At 48.4% G+C, this 17,740-nt stretch overlaps 1 protein-coding gene across 5 annotated transcripts in view; it reads left to right on the top strand.

The window, feature by feature from the left end:
* Positions 1-17,422, top strand: part of CDC25A (cell division cycle 25A) — a 35,845-nt gene extending 18,423 nt beyond the window's left edge. For 4 of the 5 annotated variants that reach the window (XM_081816916.1, XM_081816934.1, XM_081816925.1 and 1 more), the window contains 6 exons: positions 4,023-4,121; positions 5,770-5,832; positions 5,928-6,026; positions 7,064-7,194; positions 9,103-9,214; positions 9,450-11,426. In XM_081816916.1, the coding sequence (XP_081673042.1) occupies positions 4,023-4,121; positions 5,770-5,832; positions 5,928-6,026; positions 7,064-7,194; positions 9,103-9,214; positions 9,450-9,590 (645 nt within the window). In that variant the 3' untranslated portion in view covers positions 9,591-11,426. Of the gene's footprint in view, positions 1-4,022; positions 4,122-5,769; positions 5,833-5,927; positions 6,027-7,063; positions 7,195-9,102; positions 9,215-9,449; positions 11,427-16,312 lie in introns of those variants that run through there. The other variant, XM_081816944.1, reaches the window with a different exon arrangement.
* Positions 17,423-17,740: the final 318 nt, after the last annotated feature.

The following is a 17,740-nucleotide window of genomic DNA, read 5'->3' as shown; positions in this document are numbered from 1 at the left end:
GATCGAGCCCTGCATCGGGCTCCCTGCTCAGCGGGAAGCCTGCTTCTCCCTCTCCCACTCCCCCTGCTTGTGTTCCCTCTCTTGCTGTGTCTCTCTCTGTCAAATAAATAAATAAAATCTTAAAAAAAAAAAAAGTGGAATACTAGGGGCTCCTCGGTGGCTCAGTTGGTTAAGCATCCAACCCTTGATTTCAGCTCAGGTCATGATCTCAGGATTATGAGATGGAGCCCCTCATCGTGCTCTGTGCTGGGCGTGATGCCTGCTTAAGATTCTCTCTCCCTCTCCCTCTGTACCACCCCCTCAAAAAAAAAAAAATTCTAAACTAAAGGGCAGGAACATTTATGAAATTTTGCATTTTATACATGCCAACAAATTGCCTTCCATAAAGCTTCTTAAATATCCAGGAATATTCATTTCCTTGTACTCTTGCCATACTAGGGATTTACCTTTTTATTTTCTTAATAGCGTTTCTAAATTTTTTTTTTTAGTAGAGAAAAGGGTAAGGGACAGAAGGAGAGGGAAAGAGAATCTTAAGCAGGCTCCACACCCAGTGCAGAGCCTGATGTGGGCCTGGATCTCAGACCCTGAGATTATGATCTGAGCTGAAATCAAGTCAGATGCTTAACCAACTAAGCCACCCAGGTGCCCCAATATCATTTCTAATTGTCTCCAGTTTATTTGTTCAAATCTGGGTTGAAATAAGGTCTGTGCATTGCAGTTGGTCGCTAGTCTATTATTTGGGCTCCTGTGCTCCATCTTTTTGTTTCCTTCTTGAAATTTTTGGTTGAAGAACTCAGGCCAGTTGTCCTGTAGAAGTTCCCAGTCCTATGGGATCTTCTAACATTGTCTTCTATCCTCTGTGTTGCCCATAAACCTAGACTCTAGGAAGGCTTGATCAGATTGGAGTTCCATTTCTTTGGCATGACTATTTCCTGGGTGATTTGTTTACTTTGATCAGGCGGCACACCACTGGGCAGCCATTGATGATTATTGCCTAGATTTCATTTAACCAAGGTTTCAAAAAGTGATCCTGCAGTTCCATCATTCTTCATTTATTGGCAGAATGTTCCTACAAAGAGAAACTTCTGCGCATCAAACTCCTCTTTGGTCACCCTTGGGAAAGGCAAATGAATGCTGGATCTCTTTAAAGGGGACGTACCCCGGGGCGCCTGGGTGGCTCAGTTGTTAGGCGTCTGGGTCATGATTCCAGGGTCATGATCCCAGGGTCCTAGGATCAAGCCCCGCATCGGGCTCCCTGCTCAGCAGGAAGCCTGCTTCTCCCTCTCCCACTTCCCCTGCCTGTATTCCTACTGTCGCTATCTCTCTCTCTGTCAAATAAATAAATAAAATCTTAAAAAAAAAAATAAAGGAGTGCTCGCTTCGGCAGCACATATACTAAAAAAAAAAATAAAGGGAACATACCCCCATAAATACCAGCTATGACCAGCAAAGAGCACTAGCAGCAGCCCAGAGCCCCTCATATGCTTCCCCCGTCAGTAACACTGATCTGAACTTAGCCACTGTGGCTGAGTTTTGCCTGTATTTGAACCTTGTATCCTTGGAGTCCTACTGTATATATTTCTTTTATGTATGGATTCTCTTGTTCAGCATTATTTTTGTGAGAATCATGTGTTGTATCTATCCATGGTTGAGTGACCCCCCCTTTTTTTTTGGTCATTGCTGTATAATATTTCATCCCACGAACAGAGTACAGGTTGTCTGTCCCATAGTTGATGTTTGGGTAGTTGTTCACAGGTTTTGGCAACTATTTTTTTTTTTTTTAAGATTTTATTTATTTATTTGTCAGAGAGAGAGAAAGATCACAAGCAGGAGGAGTGGCAGGCAGAGGGAGAAGCAGGCTCCCTGCTTAGCAGGGAGCCCGATGCGGGACTTGATCCCAGGACTCTGGGATCATGACCTGAGCTGAAGGCAGCTGCTTAACCAACTGAGCCACCCAGGCGTCCCGGTTTTGGCAACTATTAATAAAGGTGCTATAAACATTCTTGTACAATTTTGTTTTGTAAACATATACTTTGATGTCTCGTGGAATTCTGGTCCTAGGCTAGTCATGTGTTTGGCTTTGGTAGACACTCCGCCATATCGTTGTCCAGCATGGTTGTTCTCACAACAGTGTATGAGTGTCGCACTCTGCATCCTTCCAGTATCCTTAGTGTTGTTCATCCCTTTAGTTTTAGCCGTTCTGGTGAGTGTATGGTGTCTGCGGTTTTAGTTTGTATTGCCCTAATAGTCATTTTTCTTGGTCCTGGATTTTCCTCTCTGTATTGCTAGTCCAAGTTATTGCCCATTTTTCTACTGGGTTATCTCTTATTTATGGGAGTACTCTATGTATTCAGAGATGAATCTTTTATTGAGAGATTGTATATCTTCCTACTCTGGCTTGCCTTTTCTCCTAATACTGTTCTTTTGATGAACAGAATTTCTTGATTTTTTACATGTATTTCAGTTAATCAATCTTATTTATGTTTAGTGCTTTTTGTGTCCTGCTTAAGAAATCCTTACCACCCCATGACTAGCCCTTTTGACATGGCCTTACTAGTCTGGTAGCTTCCTTGCTACTATCAGAAGGCATTCCAGGTTTATCTTGTATATTTCTTGTCCCAACCTGGAGTCAATTACATCTTCAAAAAGCCCTGGTTTCTTTTCTTTTTTTTTTTAAGATTTTATTTTTAATGGGGTGCCTGGGTGGCTCAGTCGTTGGGCATCTGCCTTCGGCTCAGGTCATGATCCCGGGGTCCTGGGATGGAGCCCCACATCAGGCTCCCTGCTCGGCGGGGGGTCTGCTTCTCCCTCTCTCACTCCCCCTGCTTGTGTTCCCTCTCTCGCTGTGTCTCTCTCTGTCAAATAAATAAAATCTTTAAAAACGAAAAAAAGATTTTATTTTTAAGTAATCTCTACACTCTATATGGGGCTCGAACTCACAACCCCAAGATCTAGAGTCGCACGCTCCACTGACTGAGCCAGCCAGGCATCCTCAAGCCCTGGTTTCTTTTAGTGGAAAATAGTATTCAGAGACCACAGTATTCTTTAGGAATGCTCATTGTACCTCTAGAGCTTCTCAGTGGACAGAGTTAAAAAATATTTATTTTAGACTTAGCCTTAATTTTTTTTTTTAAGGATTTTATTTATTTATTTATTTATTTATTTATTTATTTATTTTTTAAAAGATTTTATTTATTTATTCATGAGAGATAGAGAGAGAGAGGCAGAGGCAGAGGGAGAAGCAGGCTCCCCGCGGAGCAGGGAGCCCGATGCGGGACTCGATCCCAGGACCCTGGGATCATGACCTGAGCTGAAGGCAGACGCTTAACCGACTGAGCCACCCAGGCGTCCCAAGGATTTTATTTATTTGACAGAGACATAGCGAGAGAAGGAACACAAGCAGGGGGAGTGGGAGAGGGAGAAGCAGGCTTCCCTCCAAGCAGGGAGCCCAATGTGGGGCTCTATCCCAGGACCCTGGAACCATGACCTGAGCTGAAAACAGACACTTAACGACTGAGCCACCCAGGTGCTCCATAGACTTAGCCTTAATTTTAATTCCCCTTTTTAAAAAAGGTAGGGAGGGGTGCCTGGGTGGCTCAGTCAGTTAAGTGTCTGCCTTTGGCTCAGATCATGGTCCCAGGGCTCTGGGATCGAGCCCCACATCGGGCTCGCTGATCGGCAGAGAGCCTGCTTCTCCCTCTCCCTCTGCCTGCCGTTTTCCCTACTTGTGTGTACGCGCACACTCTCTCAAATAAATAAAATCTTTTTTAAAAATTTAAAAAATTTAGAAAGGGAAGAAGAAAAATTTAGTTTCAGAACATTTCAGTTAGACACTGAAATAATAGTAGACTTCTAGTCAGTGACCTACTTTCTCTTTTTCAATCAAGTAAGAAAAAGTATTTGCTAAATGTAGACATTTACATGTCACTCTCCTCCTGAGACATGTTCTAGGTGAATGTTTTCAAAAGTCCTATTCAGAATCCTGGCCTCATTTTCTACCTTTGATTTGTGATTTGTTACAGATTCTACATCAGTCTTTATCCCTGGCATCTTCCCCAAAGGGGACCATTGAGAACATTTTGGATAATGACCCAAGGGACCTTATAGGAGACTTCTCCAAGGTAATTCTAAACAGACGCAAGGAGAGCTGCTCTGGCTATGTGATTGGGCTTTAGGGTGTTTCCTAGAACACCCCCCCTCAGCCTTTCTCCCTCCCTGGGGTGGCTCTTGCAGTGCCCCCAAGGGGACATAGTTTGAAGTTTTTAAAGATAAGGAAACAGACTCACAATCTGATGTATCTTGGTCCCTCTGGGACTGTCAGCCTTACTGGTACTGACCAGACGAGGTAGGAAGCCACCAACCAGCCGCCTCAGCTCCAGCCCAAAGGCCAGGCCCTTTGGGAACTGTGTTTCTCATTATAAAAATAGTAATGCAGTAAAGTACAAAGAAGCAAGAATAAACCTATAGCCTCACTACACGACTGTGTATTGAAAGGTTATCTTAGAAGATCCGAAGTTGACAGATTTCTCTGTTGTTCAGAGAAGCACAGCCTTTGAGGGAGAAGGCCCTCAGGGAAGTGCAGAGGAAGGTCTGCTGATGGCCTGATAGTACGGATTTGCCGAGCGGAGGACTTGGCTGCCTTTGGGCTGTGGTGAAACACAAAGGTGGGACAGAGAACGTGTCGATAGCAGCTCGTGTAGCCACACAGGACATGAAGGCTACTAGATCAATTTCTTAGTCATTAGTTTAGCTAACATTTATTGAAGCACTACTGTTACGTGTTAGGGAAAGATTCCAGTATGAGACCCAGTCCTTCCCTCAAAACACTTCTCATGTGGTAAGAGCTGCCGTGCCATGGACTGCACGGGAGATGGAAGTGAAGGTCAGTGCAGTGTAAGCAGGCTGGGAGAAAAAAGGGGGGCTCTCAGCTAGAAGAGTGGGGAAGATATGGGTCTGGGCCATATGTCATATTTCAGCCAGCTGAGTTTTGAAGGAATGGGGACACACAAGGAGGTTAAAAACAGGAGACAAAGGGTGCCTGGGTGGCTCAGATGGTTAAGCGTCTGCCTTCGGCTCAGGTCATGATCCCAGGGTCCTGGGATCGAGTCCCACATCGGGCTTCCCGCTCCTTGGGAGCCTGCTTCTCCCTGTTTCTCTCTGTCTCTCATGAATAAATAAATAAAATCTTTAAAAAAAAAAAAAAAACAGACAATTCTATCTGAAGGGAAGAGCGAGCAAAGACTGGGTGTGTCCTCGTTGGTGGAATCTTCCACCTGAATTGAAGCTGTTGGTTATATTTGTCATAATGACCTTGCGCATGGCCATAGGGATGGATGAGCTTTTGATTCAGCCAGTTGCCCTATGAGTAATTGCTGATGTGCCTGTCTTCCCCCTCAAGGCCAGACCAGTTCTCATTTTTCCCATCTCCAATGCCCAACACCACGTTCCTGACAATCTGGCTACTGAGATGAAGGTTCCTGACAAGTAAGGGGAAGGAAATTACCTGAGGTTTCTGTATTTACATCTGGCTTACTAGCTAGCTATCCTTGGATAGGGTTGCCCAGCTTTACATTTGAGAATGAGGACAATATGCCTTGTTGGTGTGTGTGAAAATGAGATGACAGGATGTTAATGAAGTGCCTAGATGAGTAACCTGCCTGTACTATTAAGGTTTGGGTATAAAGCTGCCTCTTACCAGGCAGGCTAGTGGTATAAATGTTGCATTTATAGGCCTTGAGATTTGCTAAGTATCTTTTTTTTTTTTTTAAGGGTTATCTCTTTCATACAGTTGCTGGGAAACATCAGGATTTAAAATACATCTCCCCAGAAATTGTAAGTCATCTTTTTGGATCCTGCCACCTGTGGGGTATTTGAACCTAGTTGTTTCTGGCAGCCAAAGTTGATTCTCCTGGGCTTTCTCTCCACAGATGGCATCTGTTTTAAACGGCAAGTTTGCCAACCTCATTAAAGAATTTGTTATCATTGACTGCCGGTACCCATATGAATATGAGGGAGGCCACATCAAGGTATGTTCCTGAGGTTTGCTTGTGAGCTCTGCTGTTGTGGGAGGCGTAGGAGCGCCGACAGGATCTGTGATTTTATTTTATAACTTTTTTTTTTTTTAAGATTTTATTTATTTATTTGAAGCAGAGGGAGAGGGAGACCCAGCAGACTCCCCTCTGAGCAGGGAGCCGATGCAGGACTCCGTCCCAGGACCCTGGGATCATGACCTGAGCTGAAGGCAGACGCTTAACCAACTGAGCCACCCAGGCGCCCCATGGATGTGTGATTCTAAAAGGTGGAGGGGTGGTCAGGGCGCCTGGGTAGCATAGTTAGTTAAGCGTCCAACTCTTGATCTCAGCTCACGTCTTGAACTCAGGGTTGTGAGTTCAAGCCCTGCATTGGGCTCCACATTGGGCATGGAGCCTACTTTAAAAAATAAATAAAAGTAAAATAAAGGCGGGTGGTGACACCTGGCTGCTTACTAGCTCATTTGCTGGTTATGAGAATTTTTAAAAGGGGTCTTGAGTCCTGGTGCACTGAAGAATGTTCCCTGGCCTACACTACTCCACCACATTGTACAGCAAATGCTCCCTGTCCTGTGCCTCACACCGTCACCATCAAGGGCATTTCTAGGTGGTACCCACTGATTTCCAAGCCAGGCCTGGGCACCCCGAGGCTTCTCACTAGAAGCCAGTCTCTGGTGACATATCCCAGTCTATGCCAGACTTAGTGATGCCTCTAAGTCTATAGTTGAATTAAGCTGCAGGGTGGAGGGCAGGCGTGGGGACATGGTTTCCCAGGAAGAAAGTAACTGGCTGTGCCAACTTAAATCTTTTAACCCATAAAATAGTGTTGAAATACAGTAAAGGGGTACATTAAATATAACATTAGTGTTTGCCACTGTCTCAGTGGCTTTTTGAAAGTCCCGAATTCCTAAATACCCATCGTGCCCATCATGGCGTAACAGAATATGAGGTGCCCAATTAAAGATGACTCACAGAATCCTTATTGGCAAGGATGATGCACACAGGTGCCAAAAGAGTCTCTGGTGCCTCCACAGGGTGCGGTGAACTTGCACATGGAAGAGGAGGTTGAGGACTTCTTACTCAAGAAGCCCATCGTACCTACTGATGGCAAGCGCGTCATTGTCGTGTTCCACTGCGAGTTCTCTTCTGAGCGAGGCCCTCGCATGTGAGTGCTGTGTGCAGCTGGCCTCTTGGCCACGGGCCCGCGGTAACGGGGGGCATGAGGCGGGGGAGGCTCACACTCGGGGCGTACTTCAGCGCACTGAGCACCCTCTCGCACCTCCCAAGTCATTTCCGTACCTTAGCCTGCATACATGTAACTGTTTGCTTCTGTGAAAGTTCAAATTCATGTGTAGCAGATGTTTTCCCCAATTCTTATTTATTAAGCAGTCATTTGGTTTGATGAGCAGCGTCCTTGAGTGTGGCTTTTTATAGGCTTGACCTAGCAGTGTCTGTTGCCAAGGCTTTGGGCCTTCTCCAGCCCGGCCCTGTCTCCGACGCTACTGTGGTCTGTGCTGGGAGAACTGAGGGACAGCTGGAGAGGGGGTTGGGGGCTGGGCCAGGGTGGGCTGCAGCTCTGACAGGGGTGGGCCAAGGTAGACTTTTCATAGGCCCACAGGCCTGGATTCTTGTGCAGCCTTTTCATTTTGAACCAGTTCAAAAGTCAGGCCACATGGGGGCGCCTGGGTGGCACAGTTGGTTAAAAGTCCAACTCTTCATTTTGGCTCAGGTCCTGTTCTCAGGGTCATGAGTTCAAGCCCTGAGTTGGGCTCCACACTCAACCGGGAGTCTGCTTGAGATTATCTCCCTCCCTCTGCCACACCGCCCCCCCACACCACACACACACACACACACACTTACTCAAATAAATAAATCTTTTTTTTCCTTTTTTCTTTTTTTTTTTATTTGAGAGAGAGAGAGCATGCACGGGAGTGGGGAAGAGAGAGAGGGAGAAGCAAACTCCCCACTGAGCAGGGAGCCCATGCAGGGTTCAATCCCAGGACCCTGAGATCATGACCTGAGGCAAAGGCAGACGCTTAACGACTGAGCCGCCCAGATGCCCCTAAATAAGTAAATCTTAAAAAAGAAAAGGCCATTTGCCTACGTGTGCTTCACCTGACTTCATCAGCAGCTGCTGTTTCGCTGCATTAGCACACACACGACTACAGCAGGGACTTGTCTCCCCGCCTACCTCCCAAGGGCAGGGATTTGCCCTGCACTTGGCACAAAACTGTAATTACAGGAAGAAGTAGGATTTGAGAGAGGACTCCTGTTCCTTCACGAATGGGATTATTCATTCAGGTACAGGTATTTACTGTTGGCCCTCACATGCTAGATAGTGTTCTGGGTACTGTGGAGAACCAAAAGCCCTGCCTTCAGGGAGCTGGCATTTCCAAGTGGGCGGGAGCAGACAAATACGATAAAAAATAGGTCAGCTACTCCGTGTGTTAGAAGGTGCTCCCAGGCAGGTTGGAGGAACAGCAAGGGGGCCAGAGTGGCTGGAGTAGAGAGAGGGGGAGGGCCGCGGGGGCGGGGTACCACATTATGGGCCACTGTAAGGACTTTGGCTTTTGTACCAGGGGTTGGGAGGTCAGGAGCCACAGCGAGGTGAGGGTATTAGTAAGAGTATTCAGGATTCAGTCCAAGCAGAGGGTGCAAGTAGGCGCCCTGAGGCCTATTTAAAAGGCACAGGAAGAAAGCAGCCGGCTTACATAGGAAGTAAGGGAGGGACCCCGGCCGTGGAGGAGGCTGGGGGGTGTGCCAAGGGTGGAGACTGCATTGGAAAGCTGCCTCGGAAGCTGTCACTCCACATGGGGTGCCGGGCAGTAGGGCTGTTCAGCTCAGAGGCAGGACCGTTGGAGAGAGACCGTCTCCCTTCCACCACCTGTGAGCTCTTCCTAAAGATTACATGTGGCCAGGAATGCAAAGCTCAACACTGACTGTTTGCAAGAATGACCGGGAAACTGGGAAGCTGTGTAAGGCGTGCTCGCCCCGCCCCACCGCCCTCACTGTGTTGTCTCGCGTTGCTCTGTATCGGAAGAGCTCACCTTGCCGCCGCCTGCCTTCTTGACAGGTGCCGGTACGTAAGAGAGAGAGATCGGCTTGGTAACGAGTATCCCAAACTCCACTACCCTGAATTGTATGTCCTGAAGGGCGGGTACAAGGAGTTCTTCCTGAAATGCCAGGTAAGGGGAAGTCTCTGGAGGGCACGGTGCCCCCCTCACGCAGCTCGGACGGTCCGATCTGGCTGGTGGTCATGGCTGTGTCTCGTCCTGGCTCTGGGGTTCTGCCCTGCACAAAGAAGGGCCCTGGAACGTGCTGCGCTTTTGGTGCTGCTCCCCACCTTGCAAGCCCAGATGGGGGGAGCCGGCTTCCACGCGTGAGCCAGGGGCCCCTCATCTCGTCCTCTCCTGTCTGCAGTCTCACTGTGAGCCCCCCAGCTACCGGCCCATGCACCACGAGGACTTCAAAGAAGACCTGAAGAAGTTCCGCACCAAGAGCCGGACCTGGGCAGGGGAAAAGAGCAAAAGGGAGATGTACAGTCGCCTGAAGAAGCTGTGAGGGCAGCCGTGCCGGACAGCAGCAGCCTGGCACTCCCTCCGTGCCTCCCCCCTTCCCTCTTTGCTGCAGAGAAACTTGAGCGAAGGGGCCAGCCGCGTGCACGACGTGCGGAGAGAGGATCCGGAGCTGGTGGGCCTTCCCCTGGCTCCGCGCTCCCTGGGTTGGAGCGTCCCGCCGGCCGCACCTCCTCCGTCCCTGTAAGACGTTCTCCTTCTGCCTCGGGACTGGCCGCCAAGGCTGTCACTGCTTTCACTGGCCGCAGCACCGGTCCAAGCACAGAGTCAAGAAGTTCTGACTTCTCACCGCCCCCGCCGTCGGACAGACCACCTGGGGCCTTACTGGGCACTGTCCTCTCCTGAGGCGGGGGGTAGGAGAGTGGGAGAGAAGTAACGGAAGCAGAAATGCTGTGGTCAGATGCCAAAGACAGCCTGGGAAGGGATGGTCCTGGTGGGATAGCCCGTATCTTTAATTTATTCAACTTCATCAATCACTTTATTATTTTTTTTTTTTAACTCCTGGAGACTTTTATTTAACTGCTTCTTTAAGTCATAATACTGCCATTCTGGGTAGGGTTTTATCATCCCAGGGACTACCTCTGCTTAAAAAAAAAAAAAAAAAAGATGGGGGAGAAGAGGCAAACTTGTGTTGAGGGACAGAGCTAGGAGCTCTGTCACCCCCAGGAGGCACTGTGGTACTGGGCCCGCTGCTATTTAAAGCCAAGGACTGAGGTACTGGTAGGAGCAGGCACTGGACTCAGACTTGGCTACAGGACATAAGCTAAACCTCCCAGACCTACCTCGAAGGCCACTGAGATCGGGTTGGGGGCGGGGGGCTGACCCTGCTCTTCCTCACCCCGGTTCCCTCTGACGCTGGCTGGTATAGGAGTCCCAGTCAGGAAAGCACTTCAGGCAGCTTCCATTGGGCCGCGCCCAGGTCATTGTTGGAATGTGGTAGCGTAGGTGTCCTAGAGTAGGGGGGTCAGGGCGGGGGGGGGGCTCTTCGGGATGGGGGAGGGGAGTGTACACTGAGTGTCTTCGATTACTCTGATACTCTTGAATAGCTTTTAATTTTCTAAAAATAGTCACTGTCCGAGTCAGGGAGTATCAAATCAGTGTTCGCTGGGCCACCCAAGGGTGAAGAGGGGCTGGAAGCCCTGGGCATTAGGAGAGGGCTGTGGGTGCTGACATACAGATGATGGTACCGAATGTGTTTCCCAGGAGGCAGCGTGGTGGATTTTGAAGGTAAAACTTTGAGTTTATCATGTTTGAATTTGAGGGACAGGGAGTGATGGACCATCACTAGTTGCCCCCTCATCTAACCCCGTGGAAATGGGGGTCTCAAAGGAACAGCTCCTATCCAAGGAGCTGGGGCTGACTTGGTTGATTCTGGACAGGCCTCTTTGGTTCCTGCTCATCCCCATCCATAGGCACCAGCCTCCGCACCAGCTTTGCTCCACTGGGGTGTAGCCAACTTTTTCTTAAACACAAGAGCCAGTCCCCCTCTTACTTCCTTTCCTCCTCCCAAGGTAGGGAAGGAAGCAGTGGTACCGGAGATGGTTTGTTGCTGTTGTTATGGGTTCCAGTTGCATTTGGCTATAAAACAATCTTGTTAGAAAAAATCAGTGGGGAGGAGGGGAACAGGAAGAGAGAGGAAGGCCTCTTCCCCCTCTCACCACACATTGAGACACATCTCAGTTGGTCTCTAATCTTGTTTGTAGGGATTCTGTTGGTTGGATGCCTGGAAAGGGAGGTGGGATGGCCTTCAGATGGTACCAGCTTAGCTCACATTACTGACCAGCTGTTGCAGGCTCTGAAAATAAAAACAATCCTGAACCCATGCTCTCTGCCTAGTTCTTGATGGATTTGAGAGAATTGTGTTTCCCTTTAAAATTCTGGGACCATACTTGACTAAAACCAGAGGGGGGGCCAAATTTCCTCAAAAGGCCAAAGGGCTCCCGTGTAGCAGGCCTTCAGGGATGGCCAGAATGACCTCTAGTTACTACCCTGACTCCAAAAACTTGTCATTCAGATTGACTGGCAAGATGAAATAGGGACATCAAAAGCTTACCCAAACCAGGCTCCTGGATGGCTCAGTCGGTTAGGTGTCTGCCTTAGGCTCAGGTCATGATTCCGGGGTGCTGGGATCGAGCCCCACGTTGGGCTCCTTGCTCAGCGGGGAGTCCGCTTCTCTCTCTCTCTTTCAAATAAGTAAAAGCTTCAACAACATCTACTTAGAGCCAGTCTTCTCTTCCTCACTCTCCCTGACTTTGTTCTTTAAATTTACTCTCAGCAGGTAACACTTCTTTGGATTATTGCCAAAGCCAGCTGGCCTTTGGCTTAGCCTATTGTTGCCACAATCAACCTGCTAAATGTCTAATTAGGTCAGCCCATTCTTACTGGAGAGTTTAATGGCTCCTTGTTGCCTATAAAATTAAACTTGAACTCTAGCCCATGTGCAAAGATACAACCCCAGCCTTACCCTATGTTCGTCTTATGCTCCAGTAACAGGCAGAGTTCTATTTCTAGAATGTACCCTGCCCTCTGATCCTTGCTTGGAAGTTTGGTTGAGAGCTGAGAATCTTGGGTAAGACAACTCAAAAAAAATTGGTTGTATGGGGCAACTGTGTTGTATGCAAGCCATCATCCACTGGTTCCAATAAAAAATGTTTAAGTTCGGGGGCGCCTGGCTGGCTCAGTCGATGGAGCATGTGACTTGAGCTTGGGGTTTGTGAATTCGAGCTTAATAGTAAATCGTCCAGTCTCACCCATTCCCCCCAAGGTAACTGCTACCCCTGGCATTGTGATTGTTTTCTAAGCAAGCAGATACAGAATTGCTTTTCATGTTATAAACTGCACAAATATCCATTTTGTGCACATTCTTCTGCATCTCACTTCGGGTTTTTTGTGTTTTTTTTTTTTCTTAAAGATTTATGTATTTGAGAGAGAGTGCGTGCACATGGGGAGGGGTGGAGGGGGAGGTAGAGAGAATCCCAAGCAGGGTCCGAGCTGAGTGGCTGAGCCCGATGCAAGGCTTGAGATCACGACCCGAGCCCAAACCAAGAGTTGGACGCCCAACTGACTGAGCCACCCAGGCGCCCCTCACTTTGGTTTTTACACTGTTTCTTACACCAAGCGGCATAAGGGCATTTGGCTCCAGGAAGGGCACAGCATGAGTCAGTGATGACTCACAGGCCACACCTCTCCAACCAAGGAATCTGCAGTAAGTCACTTCTCGCTGCCTGGTGCCTTTCCTCAGAGATAACAAAGGGCACTTGAAGTAGATGTTCCACTGCAGCAGCTACCCCTGTCCCAACATTCTGTGACTCGGGTATTTGGATGCCCTCATACCCACTTCAGATCTACTGGGAAGAAGGGCATCCATGGAAGAAGAGCTGTAGCTTTCACTCAACAAACATTGTTCGTTCAACAAACATTTCAGTTGTGCTAGGTAGGCAGTGAGGATGAGGAGATGTGTAGCAGGCAGGCTGTCCTCAAGGAGCTCACCGACTAGTGGGAGAAAGTAGTCCCTTCAAGACCAGGAGCACGTGGGAGTGACACTTCCGTGGAAGAGAACGAGGATCAAGACAGGTGTAGAGCAAATAGTGCTCAAGAGGGACGGAAGGAAGCGCACCACCCAGGAGGTGATGGGTAAGCCTGATCTCGAGCAGGACTCAGGAGACGGGGTATTCCGGGAGGAAGGAATAGAAGGGTGAAACAGCACACAGTCATGAATGTAGATGAGGTAGGGGACAAGCTTGGGAGGGCAAGGGTGGTGGAGAGGGACACCAAAAACCTTGGATGTGGAGCTGAGGAGTCTGTGGAGAGCAGGACTTCTCAAGTTTAACAGCAGAAGTCACACCCGGGGAACTCGTTAAAACGCAGATTCTGGCTCCGTAGGCCTGGGATTCAGCATTTTCTCGAACTCATGACCTGGAGATGAAGAGTCGCAGGCTCTTCTGACTGAGCCAGGCAGGCACCAAGCGACTCCGCCTTACTAACAAGCTCCTGATGCCACGGGGCCTTGGTCCACACTTGAAGCCAGCCCACGTGAGGCAGCAGTGGCTGAGGGGTGATGAGCGCACAGCCATAGGGGAAGCTGTGGGCCTGGGAGACCAGGACGCTGGCCACTAGGACCTGGTGCTGGGTGGATGGCAGTAGGGGGAGGGAGAGACCACAGTGGCGTCCTGGCTCCTAACCTGAGGAACCACGTAGACTGTTGGCACTTAGAGCAAAAAATATAGGAGGAAAGGAAATGTCTGCATTGAGGAACTTTATAACGCTGCTGGCCTATATTCTCCATAAATGTCAGCACCACACAGGGCAGAGGGGCTGAGGAACCATTCCAGATTAAAGGAGACTCAAGAGACCTGACAACTAAATGAAATACGGGGTCCTGGACCAAAACAGAAAGTGCTGTAAAGGACATTTTGGGGACAATTCACAAAATTGCTATATGGACTGTTGATTAAGGTTAAAAGACTGCCTCAGTGTTTAAAAGTTCCTGAATTCGATAATCATCTAAGGATATCCTTATTCTCAGGAAATAACACTGCAGTTAAGGTTAAGCACTATGACATAGGAGAGTGCCTGGCTGATGAGGTCGGTAGAGCGCGAGACTCCTGATCTCAAGGTCGTGAGCTCAAACCTCACCTTGGGTGTGGAGCCTCATTACTATTTTTTTATTTTTTTATTTGATAGAGAGACAGCAAGAGAGGGAACACAAGTAGGGGGAGTGGGAGAGGGAGAAGCAGGCTTCCCACTGAGCAGGGAGCCCGATGCGGGGCTCCATCCCAGGACCCTGGGACCATGACCTGAGCCTAAGGCAGACGCGTAACGACTGAGCCACCCAGGCGCCCCGGGTGTGGAGCCTACTTAAAAAAAAAGGGAGGGAGGGCATCTGGGTGGCTGAGTGCATTAAGCACCAGACTTTCTTTTTTTTTTAAGGTTTTATTTATTTATTTGACAGAGACACAGCGAGAGAAGGAACACAGCAGGGGGAGGGGGGGAGGGAGAAACAAGCTCTCCGAGGGGCAAGGAGCCCGATGCAGGGCTCGATCCCAGGACCCTGGGATCAGGACCTGAGCCGAGGGCAGACGCCCAACGACTGAGCCACCCCCCAAGTGCCAGACTCTTGATTTTGGCTCAGGTCATGATCTCAGGGTCTTGAGATCAAGCCCAGTGTCAGGCCCCACACTGGGTATGGAGCCTGTTCAAGATTCTCCCCCTCTCCTTCTGCCCCTCCATACCCGTTCTCTCTCTCTTAAAAAAAAAAAAAAATAGAAGACTATGGTGTAATTTACTTCCAAGTGGTTTATAACAGTAACAAAAAGATGTAAATGTGTGTGTGTGAGAGAGATACAGAGAAGAGAAAGCAAATGGAACAAATGTGAAAAATCAATGATTTTTCTTTTTTTAAGTGAACTCTAGGCCCAACATGGGGCTGGAGCTCACAACTCAGAGATGACAAGTTGCATGCTCTACCAACTGACCCAGCCAGGCGCCCCCCAAAATCAATGACTTGATAAAGGGCCTAAGGGAGTTCTTTGTACTATTTCTGCAACTTTCTGTAAATATGAAATTATTTCAAAAGAAAAAAGTTTAAGAGGAGAACTTCCAACCTCGGCTCCTGTGTGGACGGGGCAGGTGTGGGCAGCGGACTGTCCAGGTGCCTGGGTGGGCGGGGATGGACGTGAGGGAACTGCCCTGGAGAAACATCCAGGGTGGTGACAGCAACTTGTTCCAAGTGCCCAAATGGCATTGGTGTAGGAGAGAGGTGGGGGGGAGGGGCGCCGAGGGCCCCAGGGAAGCAGTGAGAGGCGGGAGGGCAGGATGGCAGGGACAGGGATGGGCCAGGGAAGGGGAGTGGAGCCACGGGCGGTGCGGCAGGAAGGCCTGAGAAATAAGAGAAAGCTCTGCTGGCTGGGGCTGGAACGCGCCCGACGACCTTGATTGAACAAAGGCTGCCCACCCTGGGGTGGAGGCGGAGGAGAGACAAGGAGGGAGGTAGAAACAGCCTCAGGGGTAAACGGGGTGATCCCGGGCGGTTCTCAGCCTCCATGTGACTGTGACCTGGCGGGAGGATGGGAAGTGGGAATGACCTTGATTAAAGATCTTAAGACCTTGGCCACTCAGATTTGCAAGTGATGATGCCTGCGAGTCGTGTAAAGTTCAGTCTAGGGCTCCCTGCTTGCACACTCCCAGGTCAGGGAGCTCACCCTTTCCAGGAGGCAGCCCCTTCCAGTGATGGCCAGAGTGGGTCAGCTCTTCGGGGGGAGGCAGATCGCCCAGAGCGATCCTCCACCCAAGGGCGTCCTTTGTTCTCATTTCGCCCCGCTGAGCTTGCAGCCGCGACCACTGCCATGGCCGGGGTGCGCCACCAGATGGCGATAGTGCCCCAGGTTAGCCTCCCAGGCCCCTGCCTGCCAGCTTCTCTTCCCCTGAACCGGCAACAGGGAGGAGCTGGGGTCTCTGCAGGAGCTCCCCACGCCACCCCACCCTGGCTTCCGGCTGCATTTAAGGGCATTTTGCCTCCCCGAGTGCGGGCAAAGCTGCGGTTCTTCCTTGTTCAGGCTGCAGTTCCCGAAGGCGTAGCTCAAGCGTGTGCTTCACGTACCACAAAGCGGGAGCACCAAAAGAGGAAACAAAAAGGAAGGATGAGGGTGGGTTATCAGTGTATATATATTTTGTAAAATTGTTTATTTATTTGTTTTTATTTCTTTCAAGTGAGCTCCACGCCCAATGTGGGGCTTGAACTCAAGACCCTGACACTGAGTCACGTGCTCTACAACTGCGCCAGCCAGGTGCCCCCATCGGTGTGATTTTTGTTTGTCCGGTTGATTGGTTGGTTTTGTTTTGTTTTGTTTTTAATTTCTACACCCACCGGACACATTTCTACACACTTCACCGACTGAACCATCCAACCCTTTTGTTGGGTTTCTTTATATTTCATTTATGGTTTATTTTGGATAACACAGGGTGGGAATCATCTCAGTCTTTTCAATGCCTAAACCCTTCCCCCTTGGATGGTCCTGAGCAATTGCTAGGCTCTAATCAAGAAATAAAGAAGGCTTACATTCCGATTCTGGCTTCACTCCTAACTAGATGTGTGACCCTGAGCAAAACACTCACCTTATGTGGGTTTTACAGGTCTCATCCATATAGGATGAGCCTGGGCAACACCCCCATCCCTCCAACCCAGGACTCCTGTGCCATTCCTGCACACATGTCATCACCTTTGCTGACACCTCCGAGGAATGCCCTTCTTTTTACACAGAACTCATTCTTCTTCTTCTTTTTTTTTTTACTGTTTAACTGAACTTTAAGAAAAGCAGCAAAAAAGTTTTTAATAAAAAATAAAATAAATATTACTGCCAAAGAAGAGAAAGATGGTGGGTTGATAATTTTTAATTACATTAATGTATTTTTAAAACTTACATTTACATATTGGCCTGTTGCAGTAATGAATAATGTTAGAGTATACCAACCATTAAATAATAAATAAAAAGAATAACAATGAAAAAATAAATTTCCGTTTTGGCTAATGTGCAGGTTCAGTAAAATAGTTCAAGTATAAGGTAAGACTTGCGCTATCAAAAACATTACCCCTTGGGTACCTGGGTGGCTCAGTCAGTTAAGCCTCTGACTCTTGATCTCAGCTCAGGGCTTGGTATCAGGGTCGGGAGTTCAAGCTCTGCATTGGGCTCCACACTGGGTGTAGAGTCTACTTAAAAACAAACAAAAAACAAACCCTTGCAGTGTGTACTCTATTTCACGTTTTAAAATTAAAACCAATAAATACATAAATACATAAATAAAATTTAAGCCAAATAAGAATTATAAGTGGTCACACGGGTTTTTGTTTTTGTTGTTAGCTTGTCTTCACAATCGCTGTAGTATCATTGTTTATTTTGAAATTACTGTTTAAAACATAGGCATGTGTGTTGCCTTAGGGGTTGGAGACAAGAACTGTCCTGGAAGCAGATTCAAATGATGCCAAAAAAGTTACAAACTTACTCTGGAAACAAATACATGAGCTAAATCCACGTGTCTGGGGAGAAGACTGTGGAACTAGGAGTTTTCTGAATTAACATCCAGAACTCATTATTTTTATAAAACTGAATAATTATTGAAATCTAAAGCTCAAATGATGGG

Source organism: Leptonychotes weddellii, chromosome 1 (assembly GCF_054177405.1).
Source record: "Leptonychotes weddellii isolate Sample4059 chromosome 1, ASM5417740v2, whole genome shotgun sequence".
NCBI lineage: Eukaryota > Metazoa > Chordata > Mammalia > Carnivora > Phocidae > Leptonychotes > Leptonychotes weddellii.
The sequence above is the reverse complement of the archived record's forward strand: the minus strand, read 5'-3'. Positions and strand labels throughout refer to the sequence as shown.